The sequence below is a fragment of the Hemitrygon akajei genome, chromosome 8, assembly GCF_048418815.1.
Source record: "Hemitrygon akajei chromosome 8, sHemAka1.3, whole genome shotgun sequence".
Lineage (NCBI taxonomy): Eukaryota > Metazoa > Chordata > Chondrichthyes > Myliobatiformes > Dasyatidae > Hemitrygon > Hemitrygon akajei.
In genome coordinates this window covers 27,256,646-27,274,465 of record NC_133131.1, presented here as the reverse complement: position 1 = coordinate 27,274,465, position 17,820 = coordinate 27,256,646, and the positions used below count along the sequence as shown (strand labels likewise).

The window sequence follows — 17,820 nt, the reverse complement described above, 5'->3', positions numbered from 1 at the left end:
CTTGAACTGTGTTGTCTGCATTAGGGATATGCTGGGGTTGGGGGAAGGGGGACAGCCTGCACGTGTTGCCAACATAGCAAGCCCACAATTTACTAACTCTAACCTGGGCATCTTTGGAATGTGGGAGGAATAAAGGAACAGCTGGAGGAAACCCCTGTAGTCTCAAGGCAAATGTACAGTAGCAGCGGGGTTTGAACCCCGATCTCAGAGCTGATGTGCTATGAATCAATGTGCTAACCATTTTACTACTGTGGTGGCCCTACTGAAGATTTATTGGATCTCTTTAAACCCTGAGGTACATTTCAAGAGCAGGAAGATTCGGTTCCACAGAAACACCTATCTTTCTAAAGAATTCAAAGTAGAAGAGGAGAGGAACTCAGTATGTGTTCTACATTTAGTTAAATTTAGGCGAATATGACTTTTTTCCTGGGCTGGTTAATTAGATCTCCATCGAGGCTGGTGACAAATAATTTGAGTAGTTTGTAGGCTAGTTTAAACCCAAGTGTAGCATCTGGTTTAAAACCAGTACATATCAGTTTATGCCAAATCATATTAACACGTTTGCAGATTGTCATGATTGTCTATTCCTTTTGTCTCACGTACTAATACCAGTTCAGTGAAAGGCCAGGCAGTTGGGCATGGTGAAAATGAGAGCCCAATCACATTTTGTATCACTTTAAGCCCTGTGTTGTACTGTTCTATGTTCTTTGTTCTAAGGTATTGTTACTTCCACAATGAGCTAGGCTTTTGACTGGCAGGGCCTGAATGGAGCGAGTCCAAATGCATTTTGGTCCATTTCCCCCACAATGATGCATTAGGTCATCATTACCTGCATATCGAACACTGCTTTCTGAAATGGCTGACCAGAAGTATGGCACGGACTTAAAGGCAGCCTTTTTCTTCAGCATGCTCAGCGCAGCCACGTGACCTTAAGAGTACAAAAAAAAACAGATATTTACATTTTCCGATTTTATAAACAAGAATACCATATAACATGTATGGCTGGAGGCAAAATCCTCACAGCATTTGACATGGTAGATACAAAATTGTCTTCCCTGGCGAAGGATCTCAGAACCAGAGTCACAGTCACAAACCGAAGTTCAAAGTAAATTTATTATCGAAGTATGTACGTTACCATATTGAGAGTCATTTTCTCACAGGTGTTTACAGGGAAAAAGTACAATAGAATTTATGAATAATTATACATAAACAAATACTGAAAAGAACCAATGTGAAAAAGAAGGCACACCTAAAGTATATGAGATAATATATTTGGGGTGAATATTAAGGTTAGCAAGTACTAAGGGACAGTGGGGCCTTGATGCATATGTCCAAGAATCCCTGAAGGAGGCAGAACAGAAAGTTAAAGTCAGTGTAAAAGGTAGTTGCTTTCATTAGTCAGGGTAAAGAATCTAAGAGCAGGGAGGTTATTATACAATTTTATAAATCATTACTTAGGTCACAGTCGGAGTACTTCATGCAGTTCTGGGATGATGGGATTATAGCGAAGGGGTTGTAGAGAAGATTCATTTAGATGTTGTCTGGGGAGGACCGGTTCAGTTATGGAGAGGCTGGATGAGTTTTCTTTGAAGTGAAGAAGGCTGAGGGATGTATACAGAATTATGGAGTGCATTGGGACAGTCGCAAGGCTGCGGGACCAGACAGCATCCCAGCACGGTTACTCAGAGTGTGTGCGGCACAACTGGCAGGTGTGTTTACAGACATTTTTAATCTCTCCCTCTCCCAGTGCAGAGTGCCCTCCTGCTTCAAAACATCCATCATTATTCCTGTACCTAAAAAGACCAAGGTAACATGACTGAATGATTGGCGTCCTGTCACTCACTTCAATAATAAGCAAATGCTTTGACAGGCTGGTCAAGGACTACATCTGCAACATGCTACCACCCACAATGGACCCCCTACAATTCACCTATCGACACAACTGATCAACAGATGATGCAATAGCCACAGCTCTACACACCATCCTTAGACATCTGGGGAAAAGGGACGCTTATGTGAAAATGCTGTTCTTCGACTGCAGTTCAGCATTCAACACCATAATTCCCTCCAGGCTCGACAAGAAGCTCAGAGACCTCAGCCTTCACTCTGCCTTGTGTAGCTAGATCCTAGACTTCCTGTCAGATCGCCAGCAGGTGGTAAGAGTGGACTCCCTCACCTCTGCTCCTCTGACCATCAACACAGGTGCACCACAGAGCTGGGTACTAAGCCCCCTCCTTTACACTCTGTGTGCCCGTGACTGCGTCGCCACCCACAGCTCCAATCTGCTAATTAAATTTGCTGACGACACTACACTGATTGGCCTAATCTCAAATAATAATGAGGCAGCCTACAGAGAAGTCATCACCCTGACACAGTGGTGTCCAGAAAACAACCTCATCTTCAATGTTGCAAAATCAAAGGATCTGGTTGTGAACTACAGGAGGAACGGAGACAGTCTAGCCCCTATTAACATCAATGGACCTGGGGTTGAGAGGGTGAACAGCTTTAAGTTCCTCGGCATGAACATCACTGAGGATCTCACGTGGTCTGTACATACTGGGTGTGTGGTGAAAAAGGCACAACAGTGCCTCTTTCACCTCAAATAGTTGGAGAAGTTTGGTGTGGGTCCCCAAATCCCGATAACTTTCTATAGGGGCACAACTGAGAGCATCCTGACTGGCTGCATCACTGCCTGGTATGTGAACTGTACTTTACCTAATCACAGTACACTGCAGAGAGTGATGTGGACAGCCCAGTACATCTGTTGATGTGAACTACAGATTGATGTAGTTATAAAGAGGGCACGACAGTGGCTATACTTTATTAGGAGTTTGAAGAGATTTGGCATGTCAACAAATACACTCAAAAACTTCTATAGTTGTACTGTGGAGAGCATTCTGACAAACTCACTGTCTGGTAAGGAGGGGCTGCTGCACAGAACTGAAAGAAGCTGCAGAAGATTGTAAATCTAGTCAGCTCCATCTTGGGTACTAGCCTACAAAGTACCCAAAACATCTTTAGGAAGCAGTGTCTCAGAAAGGCAGTGTCCATTATTAAGAGCCTCCAGCACCCAGAGCATGCCCTTTTCTCACTGTTACCATCAGGCAGGAGGTACAGAAGCCTGAAGACACACACTCAGTGATTCAGGAACGGCTTCTTCCTCTCTCCCATCCAATTCCTAAATGGGCATTGAATCTTTGGACACTACCTCACTTTTTTTAATATACAGTATTTCTGTTCTTACACTTTTTTTAAACCTATTCAATATATGTAATTGATTTACTTGTTTATTTATTATTATTTTAAAATTTTATTTGTTATTATTATTTTTAATTCTCTCTGCTAGATTATGTATTGCATTGAACTGCTGCTGCTAAGTTAACAAATTTCACGTCACATCCCGGTGATAATAAACCTGATTCTGACTCTGAACTTCCCACTATTAAGGACATTTACAAAGACAGATGTGTAAAAAGGACCCGAGTCACCCCAACCACAAACTATTCCAGCTGATAGCATCTGGGAAACGGTACCACAGCATAAAAGCCAGGACCAACAGGCTCCGGGACAGCTTCTTCCACCAGGCCATCAGGCTGATGAACTCACGCTGACACAACAGTATTTCTATGTTATATTGACTATCCTATTATATGAACTATTTATTATAAATTACTATAAATTGCACACTTAGACAGAGACAGAACGTAAAGATTTTTACTCCTCATATATATGAAGGATGTAAATAACAAAGTCAATTCAATTCAATTCATTGATAGGGGAGGCATTGATAAATTTTGCCCTCAGCATAAGTCTAGTCATAGGTTGAAAGTCAGGAGTAGGAGATTTAGTGGGGATTTTAGAAAGAATATCTGCACTATCTGAGAGTATGGTGTGGGCAGTGTTACGTACCCGTGACACGTGACAGTGGTACCCTTGTCACGTGACTGGGGTTGAAGCTATACTGGACTTGAGGTAATGGTCTTGTGATGGTGGAGTGACGTCATTTTCCTGCCAGTAGAGGTCATGTGACAGGTTTTTTTTTTTTACAGGTTATAAAAGGAAGACCCACCCTGTGGGGAGGGGCAATTCGTGGCTGGATTTGCCAAGCTGACTTCATGTCACTGCGTGATTTAATGTGATGACGCAGTTTAGTTGAAAAATGAAGTTTTATATAATGCCTAAAGTTTAAAAGGTCATTGCCAGTAGTTTCTTTGCTGGTGGAGAGTGAAGATAAGAATTTGGAAGATAAAGATCGAGGAGAATCGATTTTCGACGGTGGATTGGTTTCGACCTTATTTGATCCTCATTCGGAAGGATTTTGTTGACTGTTCTCATGTTAATCTCCGCTGGGATAGCGGGAGATTGAGGACAGAGTGTGGAAGAAGAGGTTAGTGCCATTAAACCATTACGTTTCATAAAAATTCGACGTGGGAAGAGTTCGACGCCGGGGATCGAAGGACAACGACGTGGAAGAGAATTTAAATCGCCTTAAAAAGTCTCTCCTTTTAAATGGACTGTGAGCTTTTGAACTTTCGGCATACCACTTTAAAGAACTGGTTTTTTTCGATACCGCTTTAAGAACTGTTTGAACTGCAACGCTATTAAGAACTGTGAATCTGCCGCACAGCAGCTGATTTCCGGTTACGCTAGTGTTTGTTTACTTTTGGGGGGTTTGTTTTCAGTGTTTAATAAACGTGTTATTGGTTATAAAAACCCTTGCCTAACTCATATATATTTATTGTTGCCTGAATACGTAACAGCAGATACTCTCACAGCAATAAGAAGTGTTTAGAAAAGCACTTGAAATACCATAACTAAGAAGACAATGTGCTGGGAAATGGGACTAGTTTAGATAGATACTTGGCATGGACGTAGTGGGCAGAAAGACCAGCTTCAATGCTGGATGACTATGGCTTCCATCAAAAACCAGCTGGACAGAAAAAATAGAGCGCATGTTAAAAGTCAGCTGTGAATTCTGTGACTTAAGACAGCAGCTCTACAAGCAAATGAACTGGCCACCCTCCAAGAAAGCAATGAATAAAAATGGTTGTCCCTTATCATTGCAATTTGTACAACCACAATTCTCAAAAGGGCAGCTCAAAGTACCTTGTGAATGAGCCACTTGCCAATGACGAATGGTCACATTTTCATTATTTTTCAGTGGTAGTGGAAATGAAGTAATGTCCCCAGCTGCAAACACTCTAGGATTACTGGTCTGCATGTTCTGAAACAGAGAGCCAAAACAAAAATGAAAGCAATCACTCGCCTGGCAAAATTTCAAATTCCAGCATCGTTTAAAACCTGCCCTAAAACACCGTGCAATTCAGTTTCCACATCAGTCACATTTCTCTTAATCCCAAACAAAATGCAGTGAAGCCAATTTTTTTTTTATTGCACAATTTTTTTTTAAACCACCATGAGTTGGGGAAGACCAGAGGACCCAGCCTCAGAATAGAGGGATGTCCATTTAGAACGGAGATGAGGAGGAATTTCTTTAGCCAGAGAGTGGTGCATCTGTGGAATTCGTTGTCACAGGGGGCTGTGGAGGCCAGATCACAGGGTATATTTAAGGTGGAGGTTGATGGATTCTTGATTAGTGAGGGCATGAAGGGATATGGGGAGAAGGTGGGAGATTGGGGCAGAGAGGGAAGATGGATCAGCCACAATGATATGACGGAGCAGACTCAATGGGCCAAATGGCCTAATTCTGCTCCTATAACTTATGGTCTTATGGGTGGGAGACTGGCATATGGAATGAATGTAACTGGACTCAAGAGGCATCACTACAATGAGAAGTAATGCAATTTTAATTGCAAAGCATTTCATTTCAACCAGATGGTGTGAAACAGGCCCTTCAGAATTTAGAACTGACAGCATTCAAAGTTTTGAATTAAGTTGAAGGTGACACTAAAAAGATGCTTACACAGGAATGGATAGAGCTGTTTAGCTAGCAGGGCAGTCAATAGATAAAAACAAACACAGAAAACCTTCTGGTTATTACTAAACAAGTATTTTTAGCAGTGATCTTGCTTTGCCGTACACGTTACACTAACATGCTCAGCTGCAAATGTAGACCCACAGAACAGATCCACATTGGTAATTTGATTAGGTTACACTTGAGTGATTAGTCAAATGCCAAGCTACTGGAGTAGATATACCCATATTTACATTATTAATTTTATAAAGAGCTCAGTGTGGGTGTGGTCTGGCATGTTCTTAATGAATTACAAAGTGACCAGGCACAACTTAAGGACATCACTGCAGGGTCATTTCAAAGCTTATACACGCCTCCCGTTGAGTCACAGTTTAATGGAGGAACCAGTGTCATGTTGCAACATCATCTAAAACCAGCACTAGACCTTCGCCGAGAGTGATGAACTTATCTTAAATTCAGCATGAAATATAAATCATTGATCTGTCGCTCCTATTGCCACCTTTTTTTTTATTGTAAAGAGGAAGTGGGCCTCGCAGTATAAGCCAGCATTTAACTGTCTGTCCCAAACTGCCCTTAAGGATGTGGTGGAGAGCTGTCATCTTGAACCACTGCAGTCCTTGTTGGCATTGTTGACATAACCACAAAACTGTTTGGAAGTTCCAGGAACAGTGATGTACAGTACTTCCAGGTCAAGATGGAGTGTGACTGGGAAGGCAAATTTCAGGTGATGGTGCTCCCATGGTTTTGCTGCTCGTGTCCTTCTAGCTGGTAGAGGTTGTTGGCTTGAAAGCTTCTGTCTAAGGAGTCCTGGGCCATTACAACACCATTGTGCAATACAGAATCATAGAACGGTACCTGCACAGTAGAACGGCATTGGCTCCGTGTAACTATGTTAAGCCATTTGCAAAGCAATCCAGTATCTTTCTTGACCTTAATGCAGTAATGGAGACCAAGATAAACTGTAAACTGCAGTGTTGTTGAAGGGTCTCGATGCAATACATCACTGGGCCCCTTTATAAATGCTCCCTGACCTGCTGAGTTCCTCCAGCAGTTTGTTTTCCACTGGCTCTACATCATAGGCACTGAAGGCATTCCTCTTACACACTACCGCTTTCACATTACAAGTTTTACTCCCCTGTCATTGACACCTTCTCCTTTCTTGACTAATTTTCTAAACAGGAAACACACAATGTCGGTGTCCAGTTACGCTTTAAACAAAACATCTTGTCCATTACAAAGATTACTCAGCTCTATCTGTGTAATACTCCCATCATTCTTTGCTAAAGCCACTTAGCAATGCAGGTGCGAGTTGATGGGAAAAGGCAGAGTAACAGTTCAGTACGGACTAGATGGGCCATAGAGAATGGTTCTGTTCTGTAGTGCTCTATGACTATATCTATCATGACAACATACAAATTTGCACTGACCTGATATGCTCCTCCCTCCCTACACATTCATGTATTGAAAATGTGGAAAGGATGTTTCCCATGGTTGGGGAGTCTAGGACAAGAGGGCACAGCCTCAGGATAGAGGGGCATCTATTTAAAACAGAGATGCAGAGAAAGTTCTTTAGCCAGAGGGTGGAATTTGTGGAATTTATTACCACAGGCAGCCGTGGAGCCCAGACCATTGGATGTAGTTAAGGCAGGTCTTGATAGGTTCTTGATCGGACACAGCATCAAATGTTACGTGGAGATTGCTGGGGAGTGGGGCTGAGCAGGATGGAAAAAGATCAGCCATGATTGAATGGTAGATCAGACTCAATGGGCCAAATGGCCTACTTCTGCTCCTATGTCTTATGGCCTACGGTCTTACGTTGCCTCCTGTATTCTATCCACATTAAATTTCATTTAGCCATTAACTCCATGTTTTCAATTCACTACTGACTCATCACGTCCTATTTTCCGGGAAACAACTGATAAAAAAATGTAATCCCTTTCCGACATGAGATTCCCCATGTAGTTTTCTGTTTCAGACAAGTGATTTACATTGTAAGGTACACCAGAACGAAAATTAAGCGTTTCAATTGGCTTGCAGCCAGGGAAAATCTAAAGAATTAAATCAAGGAGGAAATGCCCTACTTAGCACAGGTGAAAAAGCGGCAGATCATTCCAAAGTGGAAATGCTATCATTTAAATCAAGGAATCAATGGTAAAACGTAAAACAATTTCTACCTTATTGACAATAACTGCACCATTCGAATCAGTTTTTATGCCACTCTTGTTAAGGTAATCTGTTGCGGGTACCACTCCTTTCCACACAGCAAGCAGTTTATATAAGAGAAAAAGATCATGTGAGGACAGCCCCTTAGGGGGAAAAAACTAAACGATTCACAATTGGCGGATACGATAGCACCTTTTAAGAGACTCCTGGATAGGTACATGGAGCTTAGAAAAATAGAGGGCTATGGGTAACCTCAGATAATTTCTAAAGTAAGTACATGTTCGAAACTGCATTGTGGACTGAAGGGCCTGTGTTGTGCTGTAGGCTTTCTATGTTTCTAATTATATGAACCAGTGATAGTTACCATGTGCAGGCAGAAGTAATTAGGTGTCATTAGCTGCCTATTCATATGATTTGTAAGAGGATACAGAATGGCTGTTTAGGTAGAGGCAAGTTTGTAGATAGATTGTCAAAACATACAGCAGGATATAAATCATTTAGAAATTTCAACATAGAAAAGGCAAGAATTTAATCCGGACAAGTGTGAGGTGTTGTACATTGGAAGTCAAATGTAAAAAGAAAATATTCAGTAAACATCCAAGGATACATATTGTATCAAAAGGACAGGCAGGTAAGCAGAGGGGGTGGTGAGGCTCTGTTGGGGAAAAATGAAATCAGAGGAGGTGACATAGGATTAGAAGATGAAGAATCCTTGTGGGTAGAGCTAAGAAACTGCAAGGGTAAAAAGACCCTAATGGGAGTTAGATACAGGCCTCCGAAAAGTACTCCGGATGTGGGCTACAAATTGCAATGGGAGATAGAAAAGGCATGTCAAAAGGGCAATGTTGCAATAGTCATGGGGGATTTCAATATGCAGGAAGACTGGGAAAATCAGGTTAGTGCTGGATCCCAAGAGTTGGATTTTTAGAGCAGCTTGTGGTTGTGCCCACTGGGAGATCAACTATTCTGGATTGGGTGTTGTGTAATGAACCAGAGTTGATTAGGAAGCTTAGGGTAAAGGAACCCTTAGAAGATAGTGATCATAACATGATCAAATTCACCCTGCAATTTGAGATGGAGAAGCTAAAGTCAGGTGTAGCAGTATTACAGTGGAGTAAAGGGAACTACAGAGGCTTGAGAGAGGAGTTGGTCAAATTTGATTGGAAGGGGACGCTAGCAAGGGATGACAGCAGAACAGCAATGGCTGGAGTTTGTGGGAGCAATTCAGAAGGCGCAAGATAGATACATCCTAAAGGAGATGTATATTAAAGGCAGAATGACGCAACCACGGCTGACAAGGTAAGACAAAGCCAACATGAAAGCAAAACAGAGGGTATATAAAAGAACAAAAGTTAGTGGGAAGTTAGAGGATTGGGAAACTTTTAAAACCCAGCAGAAGGCAACTAAAAAAAGCCACAAGGTGGAAAAAGATGAAATACGAAGGTAAGCTAACCAACAATATCAGAGAGGATACCGAACATATTTTTCTGGTATATAAAGAGTAGAAGAGGCGAGTGTAGATATCGGACCACTAGAAAATGATGCTGGAGAGGTAGTAATGGGGGGCAAGGAAATGCCGCATGAACTATTAAATATTTTGCGTCTATCTTCATTATGTTAGAAACTAACAGTATGTCGGAAGTTCAAGAGTGGCGGGAGAAGAAGCAAGTGCAGTCGCTGTCAGTAGAGAGAAGATGCTTGGAAGCTGCAAGGTCTAAAGGTAGATAAATCACCTAGAACAGATGGACTATACCCCACAGTACCCTGGGGTGTAGTCTATCTAATGAACTAATGTGGAGACATCAATAATGATCTTTCAAGAATCACTAGATTTTGGAATGGTTCCAGAGGACTGGAAAATTGCAAATGTCACTCCACTCTTTGTGGAGTGAGAGAGAGGCAGAAGAAATTATAGGCCAGTTAGCCTGATTCCAGTGGTTGGGAAGATGTTGCAGTCAATTGTTAAGGATGTGGTTTTGGAGTACGTGGAGGCATATGATAAAATAGACAAAATTTAGTATGGTTTCCTTAATGAAAAATGTTGCCCGACAAATCTGTTAGAATCTTGAGGAAATAACAAGCAGGACAGACATAGCAGAATCGGTGGAAGTTGTGTAATTGGATTTTCCAAAAGCCTTTGACAAGGTGCGGAACATGAGGCTGCTTAGCAAGGTAAGAGCCCAAGGAATTACAGGAATAATACTAGCATGGATAGAGCATTGGCTGATTGGTAGGAGGAAAAGAGTGGGTCTAAAGGGAGTCTTTTCAGATTGGCTGCCAGTGACTAGTTGTGAGCCGCAGGGGTTGCTGTTGGGACCATTTCTTTTTATGTTGTATGTCAGTGATTTGGCTAGCAGATTTGATGGCTTTGTAGACAATAGAAAGATAGGTGAGGGGCAGGTAGTGTTGAGAAAGCAGGGAGGCTGCAGAAGGACTTGGACAGATTAGGAGAATGGGCTAAGAAGTGGCAGATGGAATACAGTGTTGGTTTAAGTGTATGGTGATGCACTTTGGTAGAAGGAATAAAAGCAAAGACTACCTTCTAAATAGGGAGAAGATTCAAAAATCCGAGGTGTAAAGGACTTTGGAATCCTTGTGCAGGATTCCCTGAAGGTTAATTTGCAGGTTGAGTCAGTGGTGAGGAAGGCAAATACAATGTTAAGCATTCATTTTGAGAGGACTAGAATATAAAAGCAAGGATGTAATGCTGAGGTTTTATAAAACACTCGGGAGGCCTCACATTGAATATTGTGAGCAGTTTTGGACCCCTTATTTAAGAAAGGATGTACGTTCTGGAGCGGGTTCAGAAGAGATTAATGCGAATGATTCTGGGAATGAAAGGCCACTTCTGGGTATGAGGAATAATTGATAGCTCTGAGCCTTTACGCACTGTAACTTAGAAGAATGAAGGGGGATCTCATTGAAATCTGTCTCTGGAAGTGGATGTGGAGAGGATGTTTCCTATGCTGTTAGGTCTAGAACAAGAAGGCACAGCCTCAGAATAGAGTGACATTCATTTAGAATGGAGATAAAAGAGAAATTTCATTAGCCAGACGGTAGCAAACCTGTGGAATTTATTGCCACAGATGGCTGTGCTAGCCTGGTCATTGGGTGTATTTAAGGAGGAGGTTGATAGTTTTTGATTAGTCATGCCATGAAGGGTTATGGGGAGAAGGCAGGAGATTGTGGTTGAGAGGGAAATGGATCAACCATGATGAAATGGCACAGTAGTCTCAATGGGTTGAATGGCCTAATTCTGCTCCTGTGTCTCATTGTCTAAATGGCAGGACGGATGTACAGAAAGATAGTGGGGCCCAAGTTTTTGGCTCTCTGAGAGTGGCAAAGCAAATTGATAAAAGAGATACACATGCTTGTGTTCATTGTTCACAGCATTGAGTACAGTAGTTGACAAGTGATACTGCAACTGTAGAAAACATTGGTTGCATCACATTTGGAGTTACGTATGCAGTTCACGTCACCACAGTACAGGAAAGGTATAGAGATGGTGCAGAGGAGTCCACCAGGACTTTGCCTGGATTAAAATGCGGAGAAGTTGGACAAACTTGGATAGCTTTCTCTGGAGCATCGGAAGCTGGGGGGAAATCTGACAGAAATATGTCCTGTCAAATTATGAGAGGCATAAATAAGTTAGATAATCACAGTTTTTCCTCCAGGGTATAAATGTTAAAAACTAGAGGACATGGGTTTATGGCGAGAGGGGAAATGGTTAATGGAGAGTTATGACACAAGTCTTTGCACAGAGAATGATAGGTTCCTGGAACACACTATCAGGGGTATGATATGATATGATAGCAACATTTAAAAAGTATTTTGAAAGTCACATGAACAGACAAGGAACAGAAGGATATAAACAAAGTGCAGGCAGATGGAATTAAATTAATTTGGTATGGTGGTCAGTACAGATTCATGGGTCAAAGGGCCTTCTCCTGTTCTGTATTGTTCTATGGTCTATATATGATTCTAACCAAATATATGGTTTAAAAAATGGGTAAGTTTATACCAATTCCAACTACACAGATGTTTGCTGGAAGAACCATTCCATTTTCGAGCACAACTTCTTCCAACTGCAAATATATGAAAAATAGTTTGCGTAAGTTACAAAAATTAATGCAAGATAGAACAAAAGCTAATTGCTGAAATGATTCAATTTTCATTGGGTTTACCAATCCATTCTGTCCCCTGAGTTCAGTCACTTTACTTTCCATGTAAAACTTCACATTTGCCGCTTCAAATTTCTGCAATGTTACAGAGAAGGATTTCAAATCAAAACAAAGTGAAGAAGAATTAATATAAGCTTATATTAAAAGCTAAGAGGAAGATTGAAATAAACCTCAGTGCTTTTCTTGATCAGCAATGGAAGATATTTTCAGTATTTTCTCACTAATTAAGACAAACATGGCTAAAGTTAGGATTCAGATCAGTGGATTTTGTCAGAAAATGCAGAAAACACTCAGTGGGTCAGACAAAATCTATAGGAGGAAAAATATTTTAATTTTAAATATTAATTATGTTTCTTTTCCCATAGACACTGCCTGACCTGATGAGGATTTCCTATGCTTTCACTTTGATTTCCTACAAGTGCAGCTTTTCTTTCCCACTTTCAATTTCCTTCACAACTTCCTAAACCAAATTTTATGTCCAACAGATTATCTGCAAATTTTGAATTGTGTTCTTTTCAGACAACTGAATTTTCATTTGGCAACTTAACTTCATTATTGCAGTGCCAACATCTCTTCCCAACACATCCTGAAAGGGAACCTTGCTGGTTCCAACCACAGACACAGACTTAGCTTTGTTAATCAGGTACCAAGTTATCTCCATTCCTGGAAGACAAAAGGAAAGATCTGAAGTAAAATATTTACATTACTTCATTTTATGAAGTCATGCATGTACTAACAATGGCCCTGCACCTGAAAGTTAAAGGTTCAAATATAGCTTTCACAGATAAAATTCAGACTGGCATTCCATCTGTTGTAGTATATGGGGAATGCTCTGTTATCTCAGTTCTGACTCTTAGAACTTGTCAAACTGAGGATTTGCCTAAACACAAAGTATACTGCAGATGCTGTGAATCAAAGCAACACACACAACACACTGGAGGAACTCAGCAGGTGGGGCGGCATCTGTGGAAACAAGCAGTCTCGGCCCGAAACGTTGACTGCTCGTTTCCATGGATGCTGCCCGACCTGCTGAGCTCCTCCAACGTGTTTTACGTGTTGCTGAGGATTTGCCTGTCCTCTATACATAAAATGTGCAAGATAAATGTAAACTTTTGGAGGGGAGGGGAGAAACAACTAGTGATTAGAAGAAAAACTGAAGATTTCAAATAATTGCCTGAGATGGAAAAATAATTTATCTTCTTTTGCTGTAGTTATTTAGTTGCCTGTAGGCCCATCCCTAGCACTAGAAGGCAGTCCCACAGAGCATTTAAGAAACGTTTAGATCAAAGAAAATGTACAGTAAAAGGATATCGCCAGAAACACAAGATATTCTGCAATTGCTGGAAATCCAGACTGAGACACACAATATGCTGGAGGAACTCAACAAGTCAGACAGCATTTATAGAGAGGAATAAAGAGTCAATGTTTTGGATGAGACTCTTCATATAGCCAGGGCCTGAGACTTGTTATGAAGAGAGGAGATAGTGATGAGGCTACAATTGTTTCATTGGTTCAAATGAGGCTGAGAGAGCTTAAATTGAGGTGTACAAAATCATGAAAAGACTAATTTGAGAATACGAGTGTCCTATTATCCTCAGCAGAGAAGATGATATCTAGGGTGAATATTGTAGAAGAATAGAGTGAAGGAGGAAGTGGTGAAGAAAGACAAATTTCATTCAGTTTCTCTTCTTGTTTCTCTTCCATGGTCACTTCTTAAAAAGAAGTGGGAGAAATAAATACCAGCCTCATATAATAAATCCATGGAAGAGCCCTTGGAAGCTATAACTTACAGGGTCACAAACCCAAGAGCTGGAAAGAGGGAATAACTTAACATCCAGATTTGGTTGACATAGACTCAAATGGGCCAAATCCCACCTACTACCCTGTACATTTTTACACTGAATTCGTGCTGGTAGTACTTCCTGATCATTACTTATCCCAGAAGTCATGTTAGTAATATGACACAACAAAAAAATCCCAGGGTCACTTAATTCATAGCTATTACGCTGCTGGAATTTTAAGAAAATCTTCAATTACAGGTTTCAGGTTACTCCAGGAAGTATGAGTGTTTTGACTGTTTGACGTAGGTTCGCAAACTGACATCAGAATTAAATTGCCTGTGATACTGAACTGGAATCAAAAAACAAAATCAAGAATTCACTCAGTCCACAGTTCCCTGCTGGACAAACTAAAACAGCTATTTAGTCTAAACTCAACCACAGCTCCCTGGCCAAGCATTACACATCATTTCAAGGGTTTATCTATTTCCTTGAATATCCTGAGGATATCTGTCACAACCACCCTTTCCAGCAGTAAGTCCTCATCCTCTTACTTATTTTGGTGGGTACGAGAAAGTTAAAGGCAGGGAAAATAAAGATTCGGTAACAAAGCCCAACTGTAATTACTGGTACAAATAAATTCTGTTCTAGCAGATGTCCATAAATTGGAAAATAAATAATACTCAATATGGTAACTGCCCCTTCACAGTATTGTAATGAATATCATCAAAAACACATAAGGACAAGTACTATAAGTGGATAGAAGGCAAAGCCAGGAAGAAATGTATGTACATAAGTATGTCAGACTAATGATTTTAATAATATTTAGGAGCACATTCATACATAGTGTTGTCCATAAACCGGATGTTCTTAACTCAGCAATGGCCTTTATATAATGAAATGCAAGGAGAATGGCGAATAAGGCAGATAAACTGATGCCACAGGTAGCTCTGTGGATGTATGACATAGAAGTGCACAAAAATATCTTTAAAAAGGGGCAAGACTAGATACTTAATTTTGCTGTACAGTAGATGTAGAGAAGGATTTAAAAGGACAGCTGCAACATTGTTTAAGGTGTAAGATGGGGTGCGATTTGGAAGCTGCATGGGTTGAATGAAAGAACAAAAACAGAGGCAATTACACTAGTACATTACAAAATTCCAACTAGAGCTAACAAAGCAACAGAGCAAATTTCTGACACGTGCAAGAGCACTTGGGCCAGTAATAGTGGAGGTTTTAATTACCCTTATACTGACTGAGATGCAGGGAACGTAAAACATATGGAGAGCACAGGATTCTTAGCTTGCAATCAAGTGAATATTTTTAACCAATAAAAGGGATTATTGGGAGGGGGCATAAATCTGAATCTAGTTTTAGGGAATGAAACTGGGGAGGAACCTTGTGGGGGGAGGGGGAAGCACTTTCTTTTTAGTACTAATTCAGTTTGATTTGTCTAAGATAAAAGGAGTGTTTTTTTTAATTGAAGTAGGCCAACTTTAGAACATTAAGTCTTTTATAAGACCATAGATGCTTGATTAGTCAAGGTATGAAGGGAAATGGTGAGAAGGGAAGAAATTGGGGAAGAGAGGAAAATTGGATCAGCCTTGATGAAATGGTGGAGCAGACTCGATGGGCTAAATGGACTAATTCTGCTCCTCAGTATTAAGGTCTTATATTCTGTGTTTTTGTCCGTTCTTTCTTGTTACTGTCTGAGCAATTTAATTTGGTGGGAGCAATTTGTAAGTTTTTTTGTGTGGGGGGGGTGGGAGTTGGGGTTTGATGTTCTCGCAGTCCCGGGGGTGGGGGGGGGGGGGGGAGGTTGATGCTTTTTCCTTGAATCAGTTCCATTATTTTCTTTGCTTAATGGCTATTTGAAGTAGACGGATCTCAGTGTTGTATACCGCATGTATACTTTGATCATCGATAAACCTTTGAACCTTTAATTTAGCTAGGTAAAACAACAAAAGTGGACTGGAATTGGCCAGTTGATGGTAACTTAGCCTGAGAAAAGATTGTTCTGGAGGGATATGAACAACAAATGACAGGATACTGAATGGAGGGAAAACACGGGCTTAGAGTAGATGTCCGTAGATTCTTAAAATGTGGCCAAGCAGTTAAAAGGGCATCAGAGATGGCACAGGCACATCAGAAAATGAGTTGCAAAGCCATACTCTGTGTACGTATGAACCTAGTGTTAGAAGGTATTTCGCAGCATGAACTATTGGGCCGAAAGTTCTACAAGCAGAGAGTGAGACCCCTACAAGCAGATACAAGGAATAAGGAAGTGGCATAAGTATTTAAGAATTAAAGTAGAGCTGCGATCTCACAGCTCCAGCCACCCTCGACCTCCGGTGCTGCCCATGTGGAGTTCGCACGTGTGACTTCTCCTCCTCTCCCCCCCGTGACTGTGAGAGTTTCTTCTAGGTGCACTAGTTCCCACCGACATTCCAAACATGTGCGACTGTTAGGTTAATTGGCCAATGTAAGTTGCTCCAAACGTGTAGATATCTGGAGGAATTTGAGAGGAGGTGACGGGAATGTGAGTTAGTGGAGAACTAGTGTAAATGGGTGCTTAATGATTGACAAGGCTCAGTGGCTGGGATGCCTGATTTTGTGCTGTATCACTCTTTAACTTGTGATTTATCAGTATGGTTTTACGCATGGAAGACAGAAAAAAAGGCAGAACTATGAGGGAATGAAGAACCGAGGAAGTAGGTATTACTAGAAAAATATTGACGACATCAACAATCATTAAATCCCAAGTGTCCAATGATCTACATGCCAGAGTTTTAAAGGAGTAGCAACTACGACACCACTATTTAAGAAAGGATGGAGGGATAAAACGGAATCACCCATTTGATTAGATTAGTTTATTATCATTTACACAAGGACGTAATGAAATGCCTTGTTTGTATGAAGCTCTCAGAGTAAACAGTATACATGGCAATAACAAATACAGCAATAAATATAATGAACACGAAACAGCAGAATGGTGCAAAGGTTGTTGTGTAATCTGTAGTAGTGCAAAACAAAATTAAAGTGACAATAGTGGAATAACTGAGAGGGGTTGAGTTAAAAGTACAAGAACGTGGCAGCAACTGGGCCATGGATGATCCCAAGCCTGGCTGAGAAAGGACCACTCCCCCAATAAAAATCCGTGCTACAGAAACACCAACAGAAGCTTCAAAAACCTCATCCCTGGGAGAGGAAGGATACACCAAGAAGACGGGCTACACCTGGGAAACTCGAAAGGCAGGCTCAGGACAGAGGACTCTGGCGAGCAGCTGTCAGCGGCCTACAACCCCAGTAGGGGTGATGGGATGAGGAGGAGGAAGAGGAGGAAGAAGGGGAAAAAAACAGTGAAAGAAGGGGAATAGAAAATGGAAGAGGAAGAAGAAAAGGAAGAATAATACTATAAATACAAGCCATTAATACAGCTAGGACAATCCATAATAACTGTATGGATGTAATATTGCAGGGTGAACAAGCAAGAACAACTTACTTAATAGATATAGCCATTCCAAACACATATAATATTAAGTGAAAAACACCAGAAATATGCTGAATTAAAAGAGGAAATTGAAAGACTTTGGAACATGAAAAGAGTATACTTGGTCCTGATAGTAATATCTACAACTGGTATCACCCCAAAGTCACTACACAATGGAATTAAGCAATTAGGCCTACACAGCAATATTTATGTAAATCTCCCAACAGCCACAATGCTAAACACCACTAGAATAGTCCAAAAGTTCCTTGTAAT

General features: G+C 41.0%; 1 protein-coding gene across 1 annotated transcript in view; it reads right to left on the bottom strand.

The window, feature by feature from the left end:
• aifm4 (apoptosis inducing factor mitochondria associated 4) overlaps positions 1 to 17,820 on the bottom strand; it is a 53,841-nt gene that overhangs the window by 12,673 nt on the left and 23,348 nt on the right. Inside the window, exons 11-16 of the mRNA XM_073053491.1 lie at positions 12,829 to 12,942; positions 12,283 to 12,356; positions 12,120 to 12,183; positions 8,110 to 8,186; positions 5,107 to 5,224; positions 830 to 928 (exon numbers count right to left, since the gene is read on the bottom strand). Coding sequence (XP_072909592.1) covers positions 830 to 928; positions 5,107 to 5,224; positions 8,110 to 8,186; positions 12,120 to 12,183; positions 12,283 to 12,356; positions 12,829 to 12,942 — 546 coding nt within the window. The remainder of the gene's footprint in view (positions 1 to 829; positions 929 to 5,106; positions 5,225 to 8,109; positions 8,187 to 12,119; positions 12,184 to 12,282; positions 12,357 to 12,828; positions 12,943 to 17,820) is intronic.